This window comes from Gordionus sp. m RMFG-2023, chromosome 5 (assembly GCF_954871325.1).
Source record: "Gordionus sp. m RMFG-2023 chromosome 5, tfGorSpeb1-WG-v2, whole genome shotgun sequence".
NCBI lineage: Eukaryota > Metazoa > Nematomorpha > Gordioida > Chordodea > Parachordodidae > Gordionus > Gordionus sp. m RMFG-2023.
The window spans coordinates 31,199,860-31,227,306 of NC_088779.1; the positions used below are offsets into that span (position 1 = coordinate 31,199,860).

General features: G+C 29.4%; 1 protein-coding gene across 1 annotated transcript; it reads left to right on the forward strand.

Moving 5' to 3' along the window:
* Positions 1–3,547: 3,547 nt before the first annotated feature.
* On the forward strand, positions 3,548–27,034 carry LOC135929648 (uncharacterized). The gene is made up of 11 exons (XM_065466334.1): positions 3,548–3,607; positions 10,524–11,280; positions 16,291–16,918; positions 18,961–19,067; positions 21,172–21,256; positions 21,337–21,590; positions 22,354–22,769; positions 23,098–23,163; positions 23,491–23,646; positions 24,329–24,507; positions 26,006–27,034. The coding sequence occupies exons 2-11, from the start codon at positions 10,767–10,769 to the stop codon at positions 26,133–26,135; spliced, it is 2,535 nt and encodes an 844-aa protein (XP_065322406.1). The 5' UTR covers positions 3,548–3,607; positions 10,524–10,766; the 3' UTR covers positions 26,136–27,034.
* The last annotated feature ends 413 nt before the right edge of the window (positions 27,035–27,447 follow it).

The window sequence follows — 27,447 nt, forward strand, 5'->3', positions numbered from 1 at the left end:
TGCACATAAAAACTGTTAAGATATATTTATAATAAATTTCTAAAATCATGATCATTTTATTTATTTTAATTTTTAAATTTTTATTTAAAAATCTGCATTAAAATCTAGTTTTCAAAATAATTTAAAATGTCGACGATAGAGATTGATATTGAAGATAATTTTGGTACGATCATAGCAACATAGCAATTTCCCTGGAAGATGTTGGCAATATGGCATTTTATTTTCCTGAATTCGCGAAATTAAAGAAATATCAACACAGGGTATAAATTTCATTGTAAGATGTGCCGGAAGGTTTTATCATCAAACATGACTAGTAGCATGAACGAGGAAACATTTAAAAGTATAAATCAAACAAATTTAATTAAATGTGTAGCCCAATCTTTAATCTTTAAAATAAAATTTGAATCAAAGCTGTTGTATCTAGAATACATTTTGAGCTAAAAGTTTATATGAAAGCTTCTGGATATTAAATTTAATACTCACAGCATTGCCCGTTAGTGTTGAACGATTATTTAATCGTATCTTATACTTTCTGATCTTCCCTCTAGACTTGGAAATGACAAACATGAATATGTTATTATTATTGAGATGCGCTAAAAAAAATATACAAATTATTATATATATTTGAAATTTTAGTCGCATATTTTTTATTTGTGGAAATAAGAGATACGTAAAAAATATATTTTTTTTAAAAAAAATTGTAAAGTGCGCTACTTTTTTGAAAGCGGTAGGGATAGCGCGCTACTTTTAAAAGTAGCTTTTAACAAACTGAAGAATATTCATAAATATTTGAAATTATTCCTAATTATTAAACATGTTCTTTGCGGAATTTTTTATTTTAAAAAGTTTTTTTCCACATCTAAAAATCGATTTTTAATCTATTTTTGAAAATATTTTCGAATATTCGATATATTAATTATTCGATTATATTTTCAAAAATAGATTAAAAATCGATTTTTAGATGTGAATTATTCGGTTCGAAAATACGAATTGAATACGAATAATATATTAGATATTTTGGTGGTATAGCATTGCGCATACAGATCTGGGTCCTGGGGTCACACTCGGAAAGACACTTCCTCTGACTTGGTCAGATCCAGACTTTGTTTTTAAATTATTTTATTTTTCTACTATCTTTATTATTTTTATGAATAACCATAAAATTGTTTCTTATAATTCAGTGCTCATGAAAAAAAATTATAGTATAAACATTTTCAAAGAATATTAAAAATCTCCAATTTTATCTCCAAAACTTAAAGCTTTTTTTCTTCTTTACTCAATTCTAAACTAATGACTTTGCAGAAGAAGCCTAATTTATAATTCTTTTGTTATTATATTAATAATAATATTTTAAAAAAATGTAAGGGCTAAGCCAAATTCAATCAATTTTAGAGGAATTGTTTAATAGTGAATATTAAAAACTTTATACATTATCCAAGTAATTAAAGAAAATAGCGTGGACCTAGAGAATAATAGTGTTAAAGGGCCAGATTTTTAAAAACGACTAACCCAATATTTTAGCGAACATTATTACGCAAACCTGCTGCCCATAGCAGATAGAAAGGTTTGAAGATTTACTAACGAGATCATGCTTGTGCAATATTTTTGGCGAAAATATTTGGTTAGCCATTTTTAAGAATCGAATGACTTGAGATCAACCGCAGGAAGCAATCGATAATTATATTCCGGTGTGCGATACGCACAAAGGAATCGATAGATCAATGATTATTTATACTCTGATGTGAGATCGAACATACGAAGGAATTGATAAATTACTCCGATGAGAGATCAATCACTATTGATACTCTGAGAGATCAATTATACATGTTATTCCGATGAGAGATCAATCACAGTAACTCAAGGAAATCTATATTGGTGCTCTGTTGAAAGATAAATCGCTCGAATAAGCAAAAGATATTGATGCTCTGTTTAGGAAAATTACCAGATTATCAAAAAATATCAAATAATTATCAAATTTCGTTTGTTAAGGTATATTTTAATAAAATTGAATTATTTAGGTCATTATTTTTTTTAAAAAAGTCCATAATTGATTTATTACTATCTTTATTGTCACGTATTGGATATTTAGGTTATCTTAAACATTTAATTCGAAATGACATTTTAATTTATGACTTTGATCTTTATATTATGAATGAGGCCTTTCAATTACTTTTTACACTTTATTTGGGTATATTGTTTTAAGCATGTTGTTTTACCTTTGGATTGTATTTTTAATTAACTTTTGTTATTTTGCCTTATTTCACATTATATATATTTTTTGATTTCGCTAAAATAGATTTCAAAAAGATTTGACCGTTTTTACTGTTGCCTTGTCACCATGTTAGTATGATGAGGCAGATATTATATAAAGTTCGCGATATCTTTTGGTTAATGATGCTTATTGCTTATGCATTTTGGTTTCCGACATTTTTTTCCTCCATTTTCACAATAGGAAATATATATATGGATAAATTTATACATAAAATATTAGAAAGTTTATCGTACATAATTAATATACACATCATGCATTATAAAACATATAATAAAATATCCATATATATAATCATTAGTAACTGACAAATATAACACATAATATGTAAATAAAATATTACTATAAATTACTCCTTTACTACAAATGCCACTGAATTTTATTGCCTTTAAGACTGTGTCCTAAACCATTTTTAATTCGTAAAATTTTAAAATTTTAGCAAATTTAAAAATCCTAATGAAATCTTATGTAAAATTTTAAGAATATATATAATTTTCTAGAATTATGTTTTGGACATGTGTTTGTATTTAAAATAGTTTATTAATTCGTTTTCATTAAATTTTAAAAAGTTTACTATTTAATTTTTCTATATTTTGGTCGTAGCTTAATAATATAATGTTAATATAATAAAATCTTTTTTATAATAATACTCTATTAGATTACAATAAAAATGATAATATCATTGGAAATAATAAAAAATTCTACTAAATAAAATATAACTATTTTATAAAACTTTAAGGTCATATGGTTTAGAATAATAACAATAAATGGTTCTGACAAAAACGATACTCATTGAATGATCTACTATGCTTGTGATAAGCTGCAGAGTCGTCACTAGCCTATGCTAACATTATCAATGGTACATTTGGTATAAAAAAATCAAAATCTTGAGAGGGGCTCAAGTCCCTTCCCCCTCTTGACGCTACTGATATGCGTAAACTATTCAACTTTCAATTAATATAATATTTGTAAACATAGCGAGCTAAAACATAGCCCATCTGCTTATTATTTGCTAACATATAATCATTGAAAACTATTTGTGTGATCTTTTTAATTTACCATTGTTGAGGAAATGTAGAAATATTTATATGCTGCAGATTATTCATTATTATTTATATGAAATTATTCTGTATATGGAACATATTTATAATTGACTACTCATCAATTAACTTATATATAATATTATTTAAATAATCATGTCATGATAATTATAAATATAAATTGTAATTAGCAAATATAAATATATAATGGCGTTAATTATACATTTAAATGTTACACGAGGATATTTATAATAACATATGTGATCAACCTTCAATTCAAAAATATTCGAATTTTTAGGTAAAACAATTGTTTAATTAGGTGTATAAATAAATTTATGATAGCAATAAAATCAGGCATATTAAAAAACATTACACTTTCTATATTATATATTTAGGCCGGATAATATAATAATTATAAATCTAAGAATGATGAATGCCTTATTCTTATTTTTATTAATCTGTAGTCACTATCATTTTACCTAAATACATTTTTATATGCTCTAAATCCATATAAATCTTAACCCATCCAAATTTATTCCAAACAAAATCACAATATCTTAATGAGTTCTTTCTAAGCAACTCGATTAACATTAAGTAACTGACAGGGTGTTGTTATTTATTGTGTAGTATTAAAATAAAAAATAATATTTTCAATTTTAAGAACAAAAAGATAAATTTGTTATAAAAAAATTCTTAAAAATGCTACGATATTATAAACAAAGATATGATTGTTAGAGCAAAAAGACCTGCAATTGAATACCTATGTTTTATTTCATTTGTATGATGACTCATTTTCCATTAAAAAAAATTATTTGAATATTAGGAACATGAAATATTCTTATTTTATATTTTCCTCCCTGCAATATTCCTTTTACTTAATCCAAATGGTTATACTTTTCAAATTCTAGAATTTTAACATTTTTTAGGACTTTCATATACTGGCAAACTTAAATATTGAGACTTTTGATGATTAATTGTGAATAAAATACTAGTTATAAAATTAGGTGTAATGCTTATACAAAAGTTGCTCCTATAGGCAGCAAAGATATTTGAATTAAAAAGAAGAACTTATTAAGAATTCATATAAATAACTGACTATTGTTGCTTCCATATCCTCCCTTATTGTCAGATTTCCAAAAAAAAGTAACTGATAATAAAAATATTTAAATCTTACATTACTTCCATTTTTTTATTACTTTATACACTTATTTTCATTTATTTTTGTCATTAAATTGGATTATGCTTTTTATTAATATACACTATATAATATTATATAATATGATTTGGCAAATAATTCTAAGTAATCAATAATTTTTACACATTATCTTTATTCTTCTATCGCTTTAGAATATCTATTTCCCTAGAACATATATCATTTTAAATATACTTTAAAAAAACGACTTGGGCCATTTCCAAACATGTCATGGTGATAGGATAGAAACTTGTTTAGAAAACCACTTTGATAAAAAAAATGACCTGACTGGAAATAGCCTTCCGTTATAACTGAACACGTTGCGTTGAGCACTCTTTTGCCCTCGCTTCTGTGTAACACTATTAATTACTGGTGTATAACATTTACTAGAATTTTACCTAAATATCGCCCAATGTCCTAAAGAGTTGAACCTCGTGGAATTGAGAAACTTTATTTTTTTTTACTTACGATGCCTTGCGGTGAAGTCAACTTCCTTTTCCGGGTTAATTTATTCCTCCCCGCTCCCCTGTCCCCAGCAACTTTTATAAAAAAAAACAGAGCTTTTTAAAGAGTGATTCTAAAATGAAATTTTTATAAATTATTAATTAAGTTTAAAAAAATGGAATAAAATGATAGGAAAATGTTACATCATCTGCCAAGGTCATGAAAAATAAAACCGCACATTAAACTTGTCGATATAAAAATTGATAAAGTGTCAATCATCAGATTTTTATCAAGCCAAACACCCTTCCTACATTTTTGAAAATAAGATTTTTTGGGGGTATTCTCAAATATAACATGTCCAAAAACATGAATAATAAATGGGAAGAAGAAAAATTAAAATAAACTTGTTTTGATAGAAAGAAAGAAAGGAAAGAAAGAAAGAAATATTTTTATTTAATTTATCGGTTATCTTCAATCACTTTAAACAATTTTATCTTTCAAAATTTAGATATTTTTTTCTAAAAATAATATATTTTTTAATTGATTAATTTTTCTATTTTTTATTGATTAAAAAAATAAAATAATTTTTTAAATTAATAATGAACCAATAATAAATTATTTATAAAAATTTATTTTTTTTACCCACAAACTTAATTAACTTAAGGATTCTCATCGACCTTGATCTTGATAATCCTATGGGTTTATTCTTCTTTTTTTTAAGGTTGTCCTAAATAAAAAAATTAAATCTCGAAAATTACGCTAATTCAAACGGAAAAAAAACTAATAAGCCATTTTTAATGCAAAATTAAAATTATTGGCCTAAAAGATTCTTCTTTTTTTTCCTAATTCCCTAATGTTTTTTTGATTTTTTAAATTATGTTTACGAATTGTGGAAATATTTTAAAATTTTGTTAATAATTTGTTGAAATAATTTACGAGAAAAATATAATATGAAATATAGAATTTAACGAATTATTCTACGTCAAACATTTTTGAATATAAATGGATAATTTTGCGATAACTTTTGAAGATTAAATAGAAGATTCTGGAACATGTTTACTATATCTCTATAAGCTCACGAAAGTTATGCAACAGCCTTAAAGAAAGGTTATAATTTAGTCCCGATAAATTAGCCAGGTTGATAATGTTTCCCTGTCACATTTGGGCGTTACCAAAGGTGAATTATAAATGAAGGAATATATCCTAATATAAAGATGGACTCCTTCTAAATTATCGTTAACAATTTTTAAATTTAATTAATTCAAAACCAGACATTTCTAGTGTTGTTAAATGGCTCTACCGATTTGAAGTGCCGATTTTGCTGACCTAATATTTTTAGCCTAATATTGCTTTGATCCTCAAGATGTCGCTAATAGATATCTCCAAACCTTTTGCGCTCTCTATGAGCAAAATCTTCAGGCTTGAATAATATTTTTGGGATTTTTCTTTCTTTCTTTCTTTCTTTCTTTCTTTCTTTCTTTCTTTCTTTCTTTCTTTCTTTCTTTCTTTCTTTCTTTCTTTCTTTCTTTCTTTCTTTCTTTCTTTCTTTCTTTCTTTCTTTCTTTCTTTCTTTCTTTCTTTCTTTCTGCCGTTATCGGCTTAAATCGAGCTGTGTAACAACACTAAACGTTTGCAAACGGATTATCATTTTTTTATATATATTTTATCTCGATTCTTTCTTAATTATAATTTTATATAGAATTGTTTGTTTTTTTTTGGGGGGGGGGGGGTTATATTAAATATCATATCCTATTTTTTTAGGGTGGATATAATTTTTATTTCTTGAATCTGATAAAAAATAAAAAAGCAATTATAAAAAAACCATAATTTATATTTATATATACATTTTTTTTTTAAAAAAATGACAGTAGCATACAAATTGAAGCCTTTCCTATTTTATTTTAAATGATGCTGTTGTGACTTAGAAAATATTATTAAAAAAATTTGTAAACTAAATTTGAAGTAGTGTTGTTAAAACGGCTAACGCGAGATTTCATTCAGAAAAATATTACGCCAGCCTGAAGATTTTTTCTCATAGAAGGAACACGGGTCTAAGGACATATATCATCGAAATCTCCAAACTTGGGCACTATTTTTTTCTGGCTAGAATACTGAGTTATCCGTTTTAACAACACTAATCTTAAGAATCAAAATAATAAATAAAAAAACATATATTTTTTAAAAAAATATATATATAATTGTAATGGGAAATATAGTTTTGATCGGCAAATTTCGTTGGATATTCGATAAATTTATCAGAGACCTGCGGCCCGGTCCTAAGCCTGGCCCGGGTACAGGGCCTAAAATTCAAGAGATGGTAGCTGAATGGTGAATAAGCATTTTAATAATATACCCTTTAAAGCCGTATTGTTCAACGGCTCTAGTTTTTTTTTAAGAGGAGCTGACCCGATCTTTTGGCCGAAAAAAGTATTAACGCCAAGCCCTCCAAATTTTGTTGACAGATGGGATCGAATTATTCTGCCAGCCGAGAGCCGAATTCTCCACGCTCGCGTTGGTATTTTTTGGGGCCAAAATAAATCGCTAACCGTTTAACAACAGCTGGCCCGCATTTTAAATGCTTGATTTGTATAAATCAATTTTAAAAAAATCGAAATACACCCCCCCCCCCTTTCTCCATTTTGAAATATTTTTTTTAATCCGTAACCGAGAATTTTTTTTTACTCTTTTAGGGTACGGCATTTATATTTTTTTTTAAATTCGGCTATTTTAAATAATTTTCCTATATTTTGTTTATTAAAAACAAAACAGGAAATTAAAAATATGAGTATTTAATAAAGGAATATTATATAATTCATTAATTTTTTTAAAATTATACCATTTTAGGGTACGGTTCCTAGTTCCGATATTTAGTGTTAGGTCTGCATCTATGATAAGAGTTTAAAAAAAACGATAAATCTTAAAAATAAATAATTTACTTCGAAATATCATTTTTTTTCACCCATATCCATGTCGGCCGGCCGGGTTTGGTATCCGTTCCTAAATTTTGTTTACCCGGCCGGGTTGAGTATTGGATTATATTGTTTAAGAAAAATGCATTTATTAGCTAGATTTAAAATTCAATATAAAAAAATATATATATTTATATAAAACTGATTATATATATCTCTTCCAATTAACAAATATTTCGACAATATTTTAATATTTTTATTCATCTAACAAATTTTATTTTAGTGTGGTTTATAAACTTTGTTTGATTTGTATAAATCCACCTTCATAAAACTAATTTAAAATCAATAATTAGCTATTTAACAATAGCTTTTATAATACAAAATATACATGAATTTTTATATTCAAAAAATATTTTGAAAAATGATACATTTATTTTATTACTATAAAAATTTATTAAATACAAACAAATTAGCTATTGATTTTATTCGAATTTATTTTGAATAATTCTGAAAATTTAAGGAATGGTAATTTTAAGTAATTAGTTTCGCCACTGTCTTAAACCTAATTTTAAAATCAATAATTAGCTATTATACTGCCAGGTCACTTATTTAACATTTAGCTTTTACCTTGAAAGAAAGAAAGAAAGAAAGAAAGAAAGAAGAAAGAAAAGAAAGAAAGAAAGAAAATATACATGTTAGCGGTAATGTGTTATTTGAGAGCGTTTTTTTTTAAACCCGTCTTATGAATCTTAGATATTTTTTTATTAAATAGTCATTTTATAATTTAGATGGGAAAATTAATATAAATTTTTATTAAGTGTTCAAACGTTTACGATAATTTTAGCCGAAATTCTTAGGGGTAGGCATTCCAAAACATGATTGAATCCATTTCCGGTAAAATTCCGACTTTTAAATTTTAAAAAAAAAACGCGCCAATAGATTTTTTGTTGAAAAAAAATGATTTGAAAATAAATATATTTTTTTATTATTTTAAAAATTCTTTTTTAAATACAACAATTAACTATTGATTATTACAATTCATTTTGAATGATTTTGAAATTTCATTTTTTTGCTATAATCCAATCAAATTTTCGCAAGTTTATATTTATTATTTCCCATTCATTTCCTATAAAAAAAAATTTCTATTCATGAATTATCTTCAAAAAAAAAACTAAATTCAATCCTATTATATTATTAATTTTGCAAAAATACAAAGTTAACAATGAACTTATCTATTAAGCCTTTCTTTCTTTTTTTCTTTCTTTCTTTCTTTCTTTTCTTTCTTTCTTTCTTTTCTTTCTTTTCTTTCTTTCTTTCTTTCTTTCAACGATGAGTTTTGGTCATAACGAGGTATATGATTGGCTTGTGAAGGGGGGGGGGGTAGTAATTAAGCGTAGAATAATTTGGTTTATCTCTTTACAAATATTAAGTTTTTGGTTGGTAATAAACTATAGTTGTACAGTTACTTTTGAAAAACTGGTAACATTTTTTTTTGAAATGTAACGACAAAAGTAACTGGGTAATTTTTTTTATCAAACTTTTAAATCACTTTTGTTTAAGCCCGTTGTTTTTAAAAAAATTTAAAAACCTAATGTCACCGGAATCCAATTTCAGCATGCTTAGAATGCTTACCCTAGAAATTTTAAGCATTTTTCTCTTTTTATCTTTTGACTCATTTCTAGTTTATATTGAAAAATATTTTGGGAAATACTAATATAAATTTCTAGTAAATTCAAAATATCACGGAAGTAGGTTTATGAACAAGCTGGAATATCTGAATAAATTCAGATTTTTTTTATAAAATTTTAAAATGGTGTTTACTTTGATTAAAATTTTAATATTTAAAGTAACTTGCAAAGTAACTGTAAAACGAACTACAAAACTTGTATATTTACAATTAGTTTTACTTTAGTATCGTCTGAGTCTTTATTTTTAGGTTAACGTTTTGCTAGTTTATTTCAAACTAAAACAATTTTTATCTTTTTTTTTGTTGAAAAGAAACCCTGTACCAATTTACCCCGGAACAAAATTCCCCGGATTCTCTCATTTGGCAATTTCTTTTTTTTTCTAGGATTCACTGTCCTATATTAGATTTTTTTTATAATTTATTTTTTCTTTTAATCAGCTGATAACTAACTTACTTTTTAAAAAAAATTTATTTATTGAGGGAATAGCATTCATATATCGATTATTTTTTTTATAAAAATTCATAAACCTATGCAAAATAACTATTTTTATGAAACTGCGGTTATAACCCTTATTTTAAGGTTTCTAAGCAATCTAAATCGCTTAACTCAGGGTTAGCGCCGCGCGCTAACCCTGAATTCCTTATAGTTTTTCTGAAATTATATAAAAACCCTTTTTTGTCACGTGACCATTGATTGAGCCCATTTCACCCAACTACTCTATCGAAAAATGGTACACAATCTAAGGCAGATTTTGGGCAGCGTCAAACTAGGGAAAGATTATTGGTGCTCATAGAAATCTTGAGGAATTAATTTTTTTTAATTTTAACAGCTCATTTAGCCCCGGTAAACTATACCCCTTTTCCATTCCCCCAGATTTCACTAATAATATATTTTATTAATTTAATATAGAAAGTTTATGGTTTTATGATTTAAGAAAAACGCTAAAAAAAAATTTTTTTTTTATTATTATATTACATCTAGATATTTACGGACTAATTCGAAATCAATAATTTCATTTTCAACCCTTCGTATATTATGTATCTACATCTCCTAATCGATTTTAAAAAGAGAAATATATGATCCTAACGAACGCTTTCGCCATCCATTTGGACATTCCTACACTCCGTCGTAAATTGGGGCGGATTATGATTAAGGCATAGAAACTCATCCATCTCACCCTCTCAAAAATCGTTCGAGATATCTATTTTTGAAATAGTTCACCAAATGAACCAAAATTTAGACTCCAGGAATATTACGGACGCAGATTCCGAGATTAATAACCACGTGACCCTAGAAAATCGCGATTCGAAACTCTCCAACGTTATCGAAAAATCGGGTGAAGAGAAAAGATCGAAGGACCCTCGGAACCACGAACTAACGCCTAGCCAGGTTACTCCACGTAACGACCCCAACGAATCTGACAAAGTTTCCTCGCCGAATATCGAATCGAAAGATTCTGGGAAAATTTTGTCGATCCTCAACCGTGGTACGGTCCAATATAAGAATCCCGTCGATGATTCGTTGATCAATAGAATTGCCCAATCCGAGACCACCAATAATACGGACGATTTTATTGATGATAGCGAATATTCCAAATCATCCTTACCCAAAATCCCAGAAATTCGCAAAACGCACGCAAACGGAAGCGACAATAATACGGAGGCCCATCGGAATATTTTGTTATCCAGGATTCAAAGATTGCAGGACAAAATCAAGAAGGAGAAGGATATCAGAGATGGTTCGTTTTTTTTTTTAAGATTCTTAAAAAAAATTGTTTTTATTTATTTTTCAGCCCGAGGTAGTCGCGACACGTGAATAAAAAAATATTAAAATCAATATCCGATCCCGACAATCCGGGTTCGAATTGGATTTGACTCGAGCCGGTTAGTTCCGGAAGACCTTCCTGGGTACTACACGGTTCTGGCCGTATATTTTTAAACCAAATATTTTAACTTTTTCATCGATCCGATATTCACCTAATGACTCCTATGACCGGTGTGCTGGTTATCAGATCAGTTATAGGCGAATATTGGATCTGCGCAGCTTTTTCCTTCCACACTTAAAGACCGATCGGCTATGTCCCATACTATGGCTACCTGGAATGGCGCGTATATCCATACACAGTTTTATCTAAATTTGATAGACAATGGCACTCGGATCGATTAGAATTATCTTTTGAAATGTCATGTCGTTTCGTATCAATCAACGAAACAAAAAAACATCAATCAAAACTAAAATAATAAGTTTAGTGTTGGTGTTTTTCTATTATAAAAGGGTTTCGTTTGTTTTAAAAAAAAACTATTTTGAGTTTTTAAAAAAAAACTATTTTGAGTTTGTTTGTTTTTTTTTAAAAAAAAACACAAAATAAAACATTTTAATTTTTTTTTGTTTGAAATTCAAAAAGTTATTTTTTTATTGTTTTTTGACAAAAACTTATTAAAATTATTAATTTAAATTGTAAAGCGCACTTAACTAATTTACTCATCTTTGATGACACAAAACGCGACCTCGATATTCTCAGTGATGATTGGCATTTATACATTTTACCTTTAAATTATAATTTTTTTTTAAAAAACAGGAAACGGAAAATGCAATTTTCCAGTTTTTTTAAAAGTTTTTTAAACGACAAAATAAACTTAAAAATTTGTTTGTTTTTTTAATCTAAACGACAAAAAAAAATTTTTGTCATCCATGTGTCATAAATAAAATATAAAATATAAAATAAAGATGATGTTAAAAGCAAAAATAATAAATAATTTATAAATTATGACTACAAGAATTTCCAGAGATCTGTCAGAAACAGGGGTTTTTAAAAAATAATATGATTTTAGCAATCCTGATTGATGCTTAATCTTATTTTTAAAATTAAAAATCTGGGACGTTACAAGTAATTCAGTCAATTTTTGCCGTAAACATTTGTATATTTTTCGCGATTTATATGAAAAAAGTATATAATCAAAAACCAGTTGTTCCATGTATTCATCAAACACCTTTTATCAGAATTATTATAAATTCACAGTGTGTGGGGGTGGGGGCAGGGTGTACTGTGCACATGGTGAAATGTATTTCCGGTCAAGATTTTTTTTTTCCAGTAAATGATTTAAAAAAATGGGAGATTCTTAATCCCAATGAATTCCGTATTAATCATTTGGAAAAATCGTGTGATATATCCCTTCAAACAATTACGCAAAAATATTCAAAATAAATGGTATTTTAAAAAAAATACGAGCCGAACCCTGGAAACGATCAAAAATAACCAGGCCAGAAAAGTTTTTTTCGGAAAAAAATCTTGAGCTGGAATTTGAAAATGTATAAGGATTCGCTTAAAATTTTGATCACTGCAGGTCTTTTATAAATATACTTTTCCAGTGGATCGATACATCGTATAAAAATGGATCTGGGTACAGATACAGGTGCAAACTTACGAATGGATCTGCGTACATGTGGTTTTAAAAGTGCATCTAGGTACAAGATACCACATTTTTTTGTATCTAGATTTAGCAACCCTGATTTCTAACAGATCGGGGCTGTTGCATCTGGTCCAGCTAACCTACCCGACTATTTTTTTTAAAAATCACACCGATTAAACATTTCTTTTACAATTCGTGATATGTTGTCTTAGCGGCCGTTAAGAAAATGTTAATTTTAAGCTGATCTTTAAAATAGCAATTTTAAGAAAATATCTTTTAACCTCTCTCTATATTAGTGTTGTTAAACGGCTCGATTTGAGCCGATTTCTAAAAACGGCTAACTGAATATTTAAGCCAGAAAAGCATTATCTAAGCCTCAAGATTTCGCTAATAGATGTCCAAACCTATGTTCCTTCTACAAACAAAATCTTCAGGCTTGCGTAATAGAATTCAAAATGAAATATTGAGTTAGCCGTTTTTAAAATTCGGCTCAAAACGAGCCGTTTAACAACACTACTCTATATACATTCATTTTAACGGTTTTATCCTATTTGGGTTTGGTTAAATAAATATACTATTTTTTTTTTAATGTTAAAAACGTAATTATTTACATGATTTTTTTTTTATTACCTATTTTCAACATAGAAAAATTAAATTGACTGACTACGTCACGTCACGTCTTTCTTCCAATGGGAATATAATGTTTGGTATCGAACAAAATTTATTTATTCTCTAAGGGCTGCGTCCGAAATGTCAAAAAATTAAATTCGCGAACTTTAAGCTTATACAATATCTGTATTTTAATTTTTTTTTTAATTGTTTGTATCACGGTGGTTAATGTTAGTTTCTGCCCAGTTAACATATAACGATTTTCTAAACAACAACCTAATTTGCTAAATAGGGACCCGATTGAATTTTTGTAAATGCAATCAGATCCATTTCTTTGTATCATAAAGAGGGGCGGAATCACGCGGTCGCTTCCGATCTACCATATAGCATACCCCATAGCACGTGACCGCCTGGATGGCGTCACGCCAAAAATTTTGGTCTCTGCAGGATTCGAACCCTGGACTTTCGCATTCTTATAGGCTACACCCGCTTCCCGGAGACCACGATAGTTTAACATTTATATTATAACCATAATGTGGCAGTGTCGATCCGAACTAACAAAAAAGTATAAAATAAACGATTCGTTTAACGCTACCTTTTTTGGTAGTAACGCGTACCAGCTTCGTATCGCGCCACTGCCACATATAATTATGATATATACAAAAAATGTCGGTTTCGAGAAGCGTCCGCGACCAGTAGGTTAACGCGTATATCGCCTACCGCACAGATCTGGGTTCAGAATCCACGAAGGTTTTTTTCCTCGAAGCTAATATGGTTGTGCACTGCGGTACTTAAATATATTACTGAAAAACTTCACGATTCCATCTGTTAATATATTAACATGGGTCTTGCTAAAAATTTGGTCGTGGTTTAGCAAATTTATCATATGTTGACTTGGCACCGTTTAACATTGACTGCCACGATGACAAGTGGTTGGGGAGGATCGGGTGGTTTGATAGTTTTTTCCCAAAAAAATGGCTGCGAACGTTTAAATTTTGAAAATCAAAAAAAAAATGTTAAACTTAATACTAAATTCCGTCTAGCGTTCAAAATCTCGAAACAGGTGACATATAATGTCTTAAAAAAATTAATTTTATCTCATCAAAAGAAAGTTATATTATTTTAGTATTTTAATTTTGGTCATGATTATCTTCTCTGTAGTGTTCCGCCTTTTCTTTATATGCAATTTGTCGCCGAAGAAGTATAATAATAACTCGGAGTTGATTGGATAGGAGTATAATCGCGAATGTATCAAATTTTAAGATTTTTTTTTTGGCATAAGTGCCTTTCTATCTATCGTCCATGTCATTTACTTTTCTATCAATTACCGTGTAACACTCTCCCACTGAAACATTACCGCCAATGCATTTTTTTTACGAATATGTTTGTCTCGGACAGGCAGCCGTCAATATCTATTTTATCTTATTGACGGGTTCAGCCATAATTATCGGAACAACCAGGGGCCTTAGTTCATAACAAGGTTTCCTCGAAATTAGACACATCCTATATTTATTAAACGATTTTTTCCATAGTAACTCAACTGTTTTCTAGAAATTATTTAGCGGGGAATTATTTTAAATAAAATATTAAATCTAATTTAGCTTAATTTCGCTTAAAAATAAGTCATTTTATAACCTATTAAAAATCTATAAAATATATTATGATAAATATAATTAAGAAAATATATGTTATGGGGGGGGGGGGATAAAAGTAAAAGTGGTAGGCATAGATCTAAGATGGAACCTTTTGTTGAATCCGAGAATTTCTGGCGATATTTTCTTATCCAACACGTAGGTTTTCCTTTTGGGGGGGGGGGGCTTCTCTTCGTAATAAATAAATATATTTTTGTTTTTTTAAAGAAATTAATTAAATATAATTGTCGGTTATAATAGAGGTCCGCAAAGACCAGGCCCGGGTCCCTTCCGCCCCGTTAAGAATTTTTGGGTTGGTTGTCCGGTCCGGTTTAATGAAAAATTTTTTTTTTTAAAATCTGGCCCTCGTGTTGGGTTTTGCAAGGATTCTCTACCATTCCACGATAAAAAAAATTTTTTTTATGCCACTTTTAATTATATTTTATTATTAAAGTTTCTTTCTTTCTTTCTTTCTTTCTTTCTTTCTTTCTTTCTTTCTTTCTTTCTTTCTTTCTTTCAATGACATTGACCGAATTGTATTGACTGACAATATAAAATAGATACAAATAAAATGTCCTTAAATCAATCCTATCTATTCTCTTCGATCGCTTCATGATTCATTTTTTTATATATAAAATAAATATAATAAATTCACGACAAATATTTTCTTTTAAAATTTGAATTTTTTTTTCAAAAAAACAAATAAAAATAAATATAACGAAATTCGAATAATTTATAGATTTCTATTTTCTGGGTACGGTCGTAATATTCCATCTTTTTTTTTGGGAGCGACAATATGACACGTGGCGTCCCCCATTTTCTTTTTGTTGTTGTATGAATCATAATATGCATGCAACTTTTTTTAATTTTTTTTTAGGATTAGGACGCCATTTTTTTTAAACATTTATTTAAATATAATTTTACAATTATTCTCCTTATTAATTTGACTAATCCGTCTAATGAGGGCTTTAAAGGCTTTTTTTTTTAAATATGAATGGAAGGCACACCCCAATCCCTCACAGATAAATTTTAAAAAGATACGAGTTAATATTTGCATACTAACCGCGCATTTACATAATTCTCCATTGCACACTCAAGAAAATCTGAATTCGTACCTTAACCTGACTCACCACCCAGTCACCCAACTTCCGGTGACTTCGTCTTCCGTCGATCCTTCCCACGTAGTTCGAAAAAGTTTCCAAAAAAGGAATCATCTGATCGCAGATCGGCTCAACCGTTACGAAAAACGCCTACGCGAAACCTTTTCGGAACTCGAAATGTGCACGTGCGCTCCGCCTCCACGTCCCCTGCGCCCAATGGCCTCGGTTCCGTTATCGTCTAAAATTGTCGAGTCACGAGAATTCGCGATAGGTGACCAATCAGGGAGCTCGAAAAATAGGACCAGAATGTTTCGATCGGAGTGCGGCAAAGGGAATGGACGAATCGACCAATCGGAGAAAAGACAAAATAGTTTCGGAGATTCGCACCGATCAGACATCGGTAAAATAAAAGGATCAGATAATTCGACGGGCCAATCGGAGAGCGCTAAATTGGTCCAATCGGAGAATAGCAATTCATCCGCAGATTTCTCTAAAAAACGATCCGCAGGTGACGTTAAACAGGGTGGCTCACTTGATAGAGCTAGACAAGCCCCACCTATTCCCCTTCCCCCTTTATCAACTCATCATCATTCCGGTTTCCACTGGTTTATGGATAAAGAAATAAGGTTTGTTTTTTTTTTAAAATCTAAACTTTCAAATAATCATGCATGCACCCACCCTCGGTGGAATAACGGACCAAGGTATTAACGCAATTTCGCGGTAGCGAGTACCGTTTGGGTAACGGCTAAATGTCCGCTAAATTCGGTTAAAATCTTCGGGCGGGCTTCCGGGGAAAATCCCGTTAACATTAAGGCGTTTTAATTTATATCAGTTTATTTCCAAATTTCAGCGGTTATCTTTTTAATAAATAAAAAAACCCGGGCCAAAGTGATAGCTTAGCCGGTTAAAAACACTTGGTTTAACCCATTTTTTTAACCGGCCAAAAATATAACCGATTACCCACCAAGTTTTTAACCGGTTTTAAATATAACCAATTACCCACCAAGTTTTTAACCGGTTTTAAATATAACCAATTACCCACCAAGTTTTTAACCGGTTTTAAATATAACCAATTACCCACCAAGTTTTTAACCGGTTTTAAATATAACCGATTACCCAACTATAGTCGCCACCACGCCAGTACGCGCTAATTTTTTTTTGCTCAGTTTTCAATCTATATCCGACAATAACCAAGGTGTCTTTTATAAAAAAAATTAATTTATAATTATACATACCTACCTCTTTATAATAAAATTAATATAATTAAAATGAAATTTATGTATATTTTTTTTTAAAAAAAATAAAACTTAAAAAGAAAAGAAAATAAAATAAAAAACTTCATTCTTAGTAATTCCTTCACGGAATCTTAATTGGATCATTGTCCTCCCAATCCATCTCTCCCTCTCTCTCTCTCTCATTCCATATTTTGTTAAAAAAATTCTTTTTTTTCGATTATTAATAAAAAAAAAAATAAAAATATTTTTATGATTTTTTTCTTTCCTTTTTTTTTTAAAAAAAATATCGGTAATTAAAAAATCGTGACTTATTCGTATTTAAAAATTGAGGTTTCTTTTTTTTTTTGAGAAGTTCATATTAGTGATCTGCATCGGGTCCGATTTTTCAAACCCGGCCCGAACCCGATTATTTTTGAAATAATTTACCGGTTCCGAACCCGAAACCGGCTTGGCTCGACCCGGAATTTTTAAAATTTTAAAAATAGGCCCGAAGCCCGTTCAGACCGGGTACGGGCCGGGCCTACCAGATCTCTAGTTTATATTACGAAATTACATTCTCCTATTTTAAATAAGTGGCTTTCCTCGGGGATTCGAAATCGCTCATTTTTAAATCTTCTTCTTCTTTTTTTTTTTACTGAAGCCGATTTTTTTTTAAAAAAAAATTTTATTTTAATCTGAAAATGTTTTCCATCACGTGTTAATCAATGACATAATAATAATAATATCTAGATTGACGACGCGTTCATTAAAAGCGTACATCAGCTGGGGAGGGCCATTTTGGTTACTGAAGGCGATTTTTAAAAACATTATTTAAGTCGGACCTCGATTTTAAAAAATTGGGTTTATAATGACCCCGGTTTTGACGGGGGACCAGGTGATCTCCTCTTTCGACCGAGCTAAGAAAAAATTTATTACGATTATTGTGGCCACTTATTTTGATTTAAAAAAAATATTCTTTACGAAATTGTAACAAAATGATTCGAGTTTATTTGCGACAATAGCTCTGACAAAATCATCTTATTCAAAAATTAAACTTTTGCTAAAAAAAAAATTATCATAAAAAAGAAAGAAAGAAAGAAAGAAATTTTTGAGGAAAATTATGTGATTTTTTTTTTGCTATAAAATATTAAATATATTTTTCTAAAGATAAAAATGCCAAAAAAAATAATAATGGTCGCCAGAAATATATATATTTTTTTTTAAATATAATAAAATTCCCAAAGGATCGCAAGTATCTGTGATAAAAAAAAATAATAAGATTGAAAAATCTTGCATTATTTGATTTTTGACCAATCTATTCACAAATCTGAGTTCAAGCGAAAAAAAATTTTTTTTTATATATAAGCCAAGAAAGTATAAGGGGTAAAAAAAACAAAATGTTTTTTATAAACGTTTTTTATTTTTTTGTATTTTATTTTTATTTTTTTCTCAAGCCGCATGAAAACGAGGAAGAAAGAGTTAGCTCATATGTTCAAAAAGTTTGGCAGTTTGGATCATCTTCACCCTAGCGCCGTTACCCAGATAAATCCTACCAATTTGAGTATAATAATTGATTGACATCTTTGATTTGGCATTTCATTATAAAAAAACAATAATTAGGTTTAATTTAATGTCACCTTTTATATTTTAACCATCGGATGGGGGAGGGGGTCTAGAAGGCCCTGTAATATTGTGTCAGAAATCCACTTCATAGGCTTGTTAACAGATACAAATATGCTAAGGCACGAAATAATTAAAATAATCCAAGCCCGATGTTCCTTCGCATCTCGAAAACCATGTATTTTCCGTTATTGATAACTTCGCCTTCTGATGGGCATACGTGATCCCCCGGAATTTTGGGAAACACGTGTATCGGGGCTTTTACGTGTATAGAGGATTTTCGCCCCGTCCAATAACAAATTACGATTCCATTAGGTAAAGCGGGGAAAAAAGCGACAGTATTCAACAAACTGCTCATTTGGTGGAAAGAGGCTAAATCCCCAATCAATCTAATTGGTCAAAAGAACCCCCTAAAACAACAAATCTCTAGTGGCCATTTTGATCGAACAAAAAATTTCATGGCACTCATCCGAGGACTTTTTTTTTAAATAAGGATTTAAAATTTTATTTCTATCAATTATATATGTTATTTTATAAGTTTATATATTATTTTTTAATTACGTTATATAAAATATCGATTTAGTTTTTCATGTCTCTAACAGCTCTATCAAAGATCTCTTTTAACCCTACCACACTGAGAATTTCTGCTCAATTAGGTTCCCGTAGTCCGTAGTAAAAAAAAATAACATATGTTATATTATAATTAATTTAACTGAATTTTTTTTTTGCATTAGAAAAATAAAAATTTAATTATTGTATAATTAATTATTTTATTTTTTTTAATATCTTTATATTTTAAAAGAAATAAAAAAGATATTTTAAATAAATATCAAATAACAAATAGTATAATATTTTTGAAGGAAGAAAATGAATCTTATTTAATAAAAAAAAATAGTAAATATATATATATTATATGTTGAAGCATTGCTATTATGAAATCAATAGAAGATCCTACCTGACCCCCTTCAATCATTTTTAAGAATCGATATTTTAATTTATAAATCGGCTTATACTTCCTTTGATATATGGGCTAGGCTATACCTATAAAAACGCAAATTTTTTTTAACTACTGCAATTTTAATTTATAAATATATCAAAATATTATTTAGTTTTTAAACACCGTAATTTAAAATTTTTATTGTGTATTATATATATATATATCTTATAATAGCATTTTTATTATGACGTTGAAATTTAGCTTATAACCATAAAAGAGGAAATTGTCCATAAAAGAGATAACGGAAATTTTTTTTTCTTTCCTTGGGCTAGCACTGGTTCCAGGAGTTTATCATATGGTAAAAAATATCCGACATAACAAATATCAGAGACCCGCATAGGCGCCATTTTTACGGCCCGGCCCGGATTTTTATATTTATTTAAAATTTTTATAGCTAATAATGGCGATTGCTGACCTATTAAGTAAGAAATTACAATTCTTTTGTTTAGAGTTAGAGACTTTTGTTCTTTACAGAAAGCATGAAAGAAAGAAAAATAAAATAAAAGAATAAATTAGGATAATATTTTATAAAATATAAGTCATTATATATATATAAATAATTTTTTTAATATATTGTTATACTATAAAAAATATTCATTTTCTTGATCAATAAAAAAAACTTTTATTTATTATTAGCTTATTTTTTGTTATTAATCACCCTTTTTTCCTATTTTTATAGAGGATTAAAAAAAAAGGTAATATTAGTCGAAAGAAAAAAGTTAATATGAAATTGAATTAAAGTGGGAATAAAAATAAATTAAAAAAATAATCGTTATTGCTGTGGTAAACTCACATGACCCTTCTATTATTAGCCCATTTTTTTAGATATTATAATCATTTGCCTTATCCTCCTTTTTTTTATTGGTTGTACCTATACAATTATACTCTTAAACCTCAACGCAATGCGACGCGACGGTTACTTTAATTTGGATGACACGACAGGGTTCGGGGGCGTTTTAATTGGGCTTTTAAGAATAAAGAAAAACGATTCCTTGAGTCGGATAATCTTCAAAGATCATAATCATTTTTTTTCTCTTCCCTCTTCCAGATACTTCCATCGTTACTGGAAAAGCTAAGTTTAGGATCGATATGGCCAAAAACGGTGCCACCGGAGATGTTACCAATATACTAAGGTATTTAATTTTTTTTTGAAAATTTAAAAAAATTTTTAATGTCAATAAATTCGAATTTGTGCCTCATCCCCCTCTCAAAGTTCCGATTATAACGGTCACCTAGCACCCTTGCCCGAGCCGGACACTTACCAAAATGATCCTACTCATCCAAACTACTCCTCATCTATCCATACGTCTTCCCAGCTTTCCACCGCATCCTCGACGCCTTCCTCCTTGTCCGGCAAGGAGAACAATAATTCGTCCACCTTTTACATCGGTTCCGGTTATTTGGCCCAACCTCCTACCCACAAAACCTCTTCGAGTGTTCGCAGCGTTAAAAGTTCGAATTCTCAAGGTGAAAAAAAAAATCATTTTTTTTTAAATCAGCTGGCATAAATATTTCAGTTATAACTGAATAAAATTTTAGCCCGAATTTGAAAAAAAAACAGCAGAAATATTGCCGGCTGAATCTTTTTTATTTGAAATCGTTAACGAAGAAGGGGAAATTTGAAAAATATGAGCGGTAAATGTTTATGGAACACTCTACCATATGTTTTACGGACCGATTAATCGATAAAATTTAACGCTACTTCTTTAAAAATCGCCGCGGGAAAGGAAAAATCCATTCTTTCTTTCGTTCTTGTAAAAATAACTTTCCTCTATCGGATTCTAAATTTTTTTAAAATTGTCCCATTTCTTCCCAAACATACCAGAATCAAAAACATATCCTATTGAATAAGACAAAAGAAAAGGTAGTGAATTCTATTTATTTTCATGTATCTTAATTAAGAATCAACTCCTAAATCTCTTTTTTTTAATGATTCTTGGAAACTTCTTCTTCTTCTCCGTTTAATGGCGATTTCCAGGTTCACCCAAGTTGGCCAGTTTTCCTTCTAAGTCTTGCAGGGACCAGATTTGGTTGGAGTTTTTATTAGATAATTTTAATGCGCTTCAGGTTTATGGCCCCTTCTTGAATAAGAGAACGGGATATCTATTTGGTGTTACATTTACCCAACAATTGATTCCCTAGGTTCTGAATCGCCTGCATTTTTCTTCTTCCAAGAATTTAATTTATGATTTATAATCGTTTTTTTTAAATCTGACTTACACTTTTTAAGATCGACGGTTTAACCCTCCCGCCACCTCTCCGGATAAAACTGCTTTAGCTCCCGAAAAATATGGTAGCAAACAAACCCTCGGCTCTCATCACGCCTTAATCACTCCTTTCAATCCGAATCCTATTGTGGCACATGATCAGGATCATAATGCCCCAAATATTTTAGCCGGAAATGGGGCATCTAACAACCTTACGAATAACAGGGATATGGTAGAAAATGAGGCAAACTTGGAAGATGGGAAATATTCGGGAGAAATTTTAGATCATTCGCCCTCCAAGCAGCAGAAAGAGTTGGACTATTACGGTAACCAAATCCCGACTCAGCAGGGTCAAAATTATCAAATGCAATACCAGGGACAGCTGGAAAAATTGGCTCAGCAACAAAATCAGGACAGGAGAAATTTGGATAGTTTGAGGGTTTAGATTTTTTTTAAAAAAAATAAATTCTTTCCAAATTAAATAGCTGATTTTTTTCGTGTACTTTCTAAAAAAAAATGAAAAACAAAGGAGCGGCTATGGAGTGGCACTCCATTACTTAGAGCGGAAGCTAGCTCCTTTTAAAAACTCACTGGCGGGAGGGGGGAGCTCGCTCAGGTAGGAGTGGGAACGGGAGCTACCCGCTCTTTTAATCCGAATAGAATAATTAAGGTTTGGGGAGGGAGGGGGGTTATAGCTAGACCTCACCCTTACTTCTCGAGGATTTTTTAAAAAAGAATTATAATTGTTTAATATAAATTTTTTACAGATAAAGAATCAGCAAGACTTCGCTTCCTTCAACGAGTCAATGTCAGAGATCGGATTCCGATGTGAAGTAAAAAAAAAAGAAATGAAATAGATTTTACAATTGAAACTTTATTATGCGAGAGAGTTCTAACTAGTTAGCACCATTAAAGTACAGATTCTATTTTGAACTATAAAGATTATCAGCTAAGTAACCTGTCAGGTCTGGAGAGCTAAGTTTTATTCTCAACGATTCAAAAAACAGCTAGACTTTTTGAAAAACTAGATCGCCAACCGGAAGGCTCTCTAGACCAAAAAAAAAGCCCTGAATTATGACGGGTCTGGAACTATGTTATATATATGTATCATTTTTTTTTATTTTAACTATAAATGTCTCTTATAATTCCAACCCATAAAGAATCTGAACGAACAAATAACCGACATCGTAGAACTCCAACAGTCCGAAACCGAGAATTTGAGGTTAGAAATCAAGGCGCTGGAAGAAAAGATGTCGTATCAAATAGACGACAGGACGCAAGATATACTCGAGATGATGGAAAATATCCAGACCAGGGTAAAAAAAAATTTGTATATTTTTTTTAATTACGGATTTGATGGACTAATAAACCGAACCTTGCGAAGGTCACTCTCCTCTTCCCTCTTTGTGTTTCCCAAATGAACCCGAATTTAAAGCCAGAAATGAGCCTGTCTTTCATAAACCCGATCCGAAGTAAAGTTATAAGCCCGGGTTTGGCGTAATACCGAGATTGAATATAGAAAAATTGTGCAAAAGTAGTCACTCTCGGATACTACGATTTCATGAATATTTTGATATATCCCAAAATGGAGTCTCGCGAGTTGGGCGCGGACCTAGAAATTCAAAAATATTTCGGACTAGGTCGGGCGCCACCCTAAAATATCCGAGCCGGTTTCGGTCCTGATTCTTTACCTTAAAAGTTTTTTAAAAATACCCAAAGTTCTCATGGCTCGTAAATTTTTATCTTTTTTTAAAAAAAAATAGTTTTTTATATAATATATTTCGTAAAGTTGATATTGAATCATTTATAAAAACAAAAACGAAATAACCAATTTATCTATTTTTTTTTAATTCATCAATATTTAACAAAAAAATAATCGATGTAGCCTTGATAACGAAAGATGTGACGATGGCAAAAATTGATAATTTTTTAAAATAATTTTATAATGATTATTAAATATGTAATTTACTTATTTATTTATAACCTTGATATATCAAGATTTCGAAGCTTGAATTGGCCCAACAAAGGCAACAGATAGGCTCTCTCGAGGGGCTGGAGATGTCAGCTGCCCGCAATCTCTTGCTCAAATTCATCAATATATTGTTAGCCTTTCTACAACTAGTCCTACTCTTAACGTCCACGTTCGCCACCATACTCAGCCCCTTCGTTAAAACTAGGTATGTATCAAAATCCAACCAATAAACCATACAACATACTCCTTCTAAACTTTTATTTTTTATACTTGGCTAGGTTTCACTGGATAAATAAATAAGTTACTTGAAATTAAAATGTATAATAAAAATACTATTTTAAATAAACAGGCATAATGAAGGTATATAATGTAATATTACGGTAATTAGCATATTAAAAATACTAAATTTGTTTCTTAGTTATTCTTGATTTGGTTGATGATGCACTGTTTTGCCTACAGACAGGGAATAAGCCTTGTATTTCTAAATCGATATTGTATTTGTACAAAAATATTGATGATCACGTGTAAAGGAAAATGATGTATGTATAAAGTTATAATGTGCCCTTTTCCGATAGAAGACTATGGCATAAGTTACCAAATTATCCCGCCCATAACTGCTCTGATTTTATATGAGATGCAGGATTTCGATATCCTAGCACTAGATGCTAATATTGGGAAAAATGATGCCATTTAGATTATCTGGAGCTTATTGCTATTGGATTAATCATCATATATTTAACTAAGTTACTGGATCCTAGTATATCTAAAATACTAACATTATCCTTTTTTATAATATTAAAAATCCCTCTTCGATTTAAACAAGTGATGGCGTTTTCGTTTTTTTATTTATTATTTATCAAAGCGTACAGCAAAAAAAATGTAAACAATTTGTCTGCCACTATAAAAATATAACTAGTTACGTTTGACAAACATTGGTAGATAACATTTATCTCATTCAAGTCTTTCCTTAAATTTTTTTTAAAAAAACACTTTTAAACTACTTTGATCCTTATCACTTTGGTCATGAGAAATCGGCTATAACTATGTACGTGCGTGACAGTGATATACACCTTCTAGTTTTGACTTATTTCACATTTTATTGAAAACTATTTCAAAAGTCATGCAGGTTTTTTATAATTAAATCATATGCGATTCTAAAGATTGGGATGATTACACAAAAAATATTTCTGCTACAAATTTTTTTTTTTTAATATTTACGGTTTCACAAACTAGAACAAATTACTCCACAACAAAAAAAAAGGAATTAAATTATCGTCATGTAGCAATTTGCTAAATAACGACAGAATTTTGCTAAAATTCAATAAGTCGGGTGGTCGCCACTTTTTATATATTATCCCCCTAGCATAGAGAATCTCTAGTTAGCTTCAGAAAAAAAATAACTGGTCCTTGCTGGATTCGAACCCAGAACTACTAACCGACTAGGCCAGAGACTCGACTCGGAAATGACAAGTTTTGTATATGAGGAAAAAATTAATACGCTATCTAATATTTCAATAAAAAGAGATCTTAGACAAATACGACATTACCATTATTCTTCCTTTATTCAAATTTTTTTCTTCTCTTTTTTTGTGGATCGATGATTCCCATTTACTAAACATTGTCTTCTTCATTATAATTATATTTACTATTATTATAATAATTAACACTTTCCAATTTTTTTCGCAAAAATAAACGCAAATAAGGTCTCGCACATTCGTAACCCTGATCGTGAGTCTCTGCGTAGCGCTCTTACTCAAGACGAATCCCAACTTCCAACGCCAATGCATTAACTTGATTCACCGCCTATTCCTAATGCCATCTCATAAATCCTGACCCGTTGAAAAAATCAGATTATGATCCCATAATTTTACTATTATCATTGATTTTAAACCTTTATATACGTCCTAAGTATAAATTATAATACTCAGGGGAGGGGATTTATTTATATTTTTATAGATTAATTTTTTAAAACCTCTTTTTTTTTAAAAAAAAACAAAAAATTATTGTTTTTTTTTTAATTTACGTGTTTTCTATTTGTTTTTTTTATAAAACAAAAAATATATTTAAAGAAATAATTCATAATTTATGCTTTCGTCGCTTATAGTCCAATATTAATATATATATATATACCATAAAACATTTCAATGACCGACCATCAATTTTAATAGTTTTTGTTTTTTTTTAAAAAAAAATAAAAAACATACTAATTTCTTTCTGTTCAAATTTGAAATAGAAATTGTGCAATCATCTTTTTAAAATGGGTTTTTTAATAAAATATTTTCTTATATTTTTTTATCAACCTCCCAACTTAGTAACTGTGATACTATAATGCTGGTGTATTTTATTATTATTCACTCACCCCCCCCCCCCCAACCCACCCTTCTAACTAAGTTAAATTATGGGTAATTATAACTTTGTTTTTTTTTTAAATCTAATACATTAAAAAGAGAGATAAATAATATTATATAGCCTTTAATAGAAATAATTATTTCTTATGTCGCAATATTGTATATTAAATTATATATTTTTAAAAAAGAAAAGATAAGATAAGATCAGGAAGAAGAATTATTGTCATTCCGAAATTTCGAATCGCTTGTCTTTTTTTTTAATTTATATTTGAATTCGAATTCTACTGTTATTTTTGGGTCCTCTAAGGAATATGTTGAGAAAACATAAAATATTTCTTACTTGTATTGAAAAAGCCCCAACGTGATTTGTTTATGCTGATATTATGAATTATTATGAATTAGGAGATCAATAAATAGGTTGTTTTTTTTTTAAAAAACATATATGATTTTAATATAACTTCGATTAAAATAATTTTTTAATGTATTAAATATATTCAAATATTGCGTCGATTTTAACTATTTTATACATATTCAACAAATAAAGATTTCACACGGAAAACTTTTTTTTTTTTTCTGTTCGGATGATGCCGTAAATTTGTAGTGTTTGAGGAATACTAAAGTTAATTATTATTATATTTTTTTTTAATAAGTGCTTTCAATAATAATTTTTTATATATTTTGGACACAGGCTCAAGTAAAGGGGTTAAAGATTTTGAAGAAATTAGATTTATCTATGATCTTATATCTAACATTCTGGATTCTATTCTTTTTTATAATATTATTATATCCTTATATAC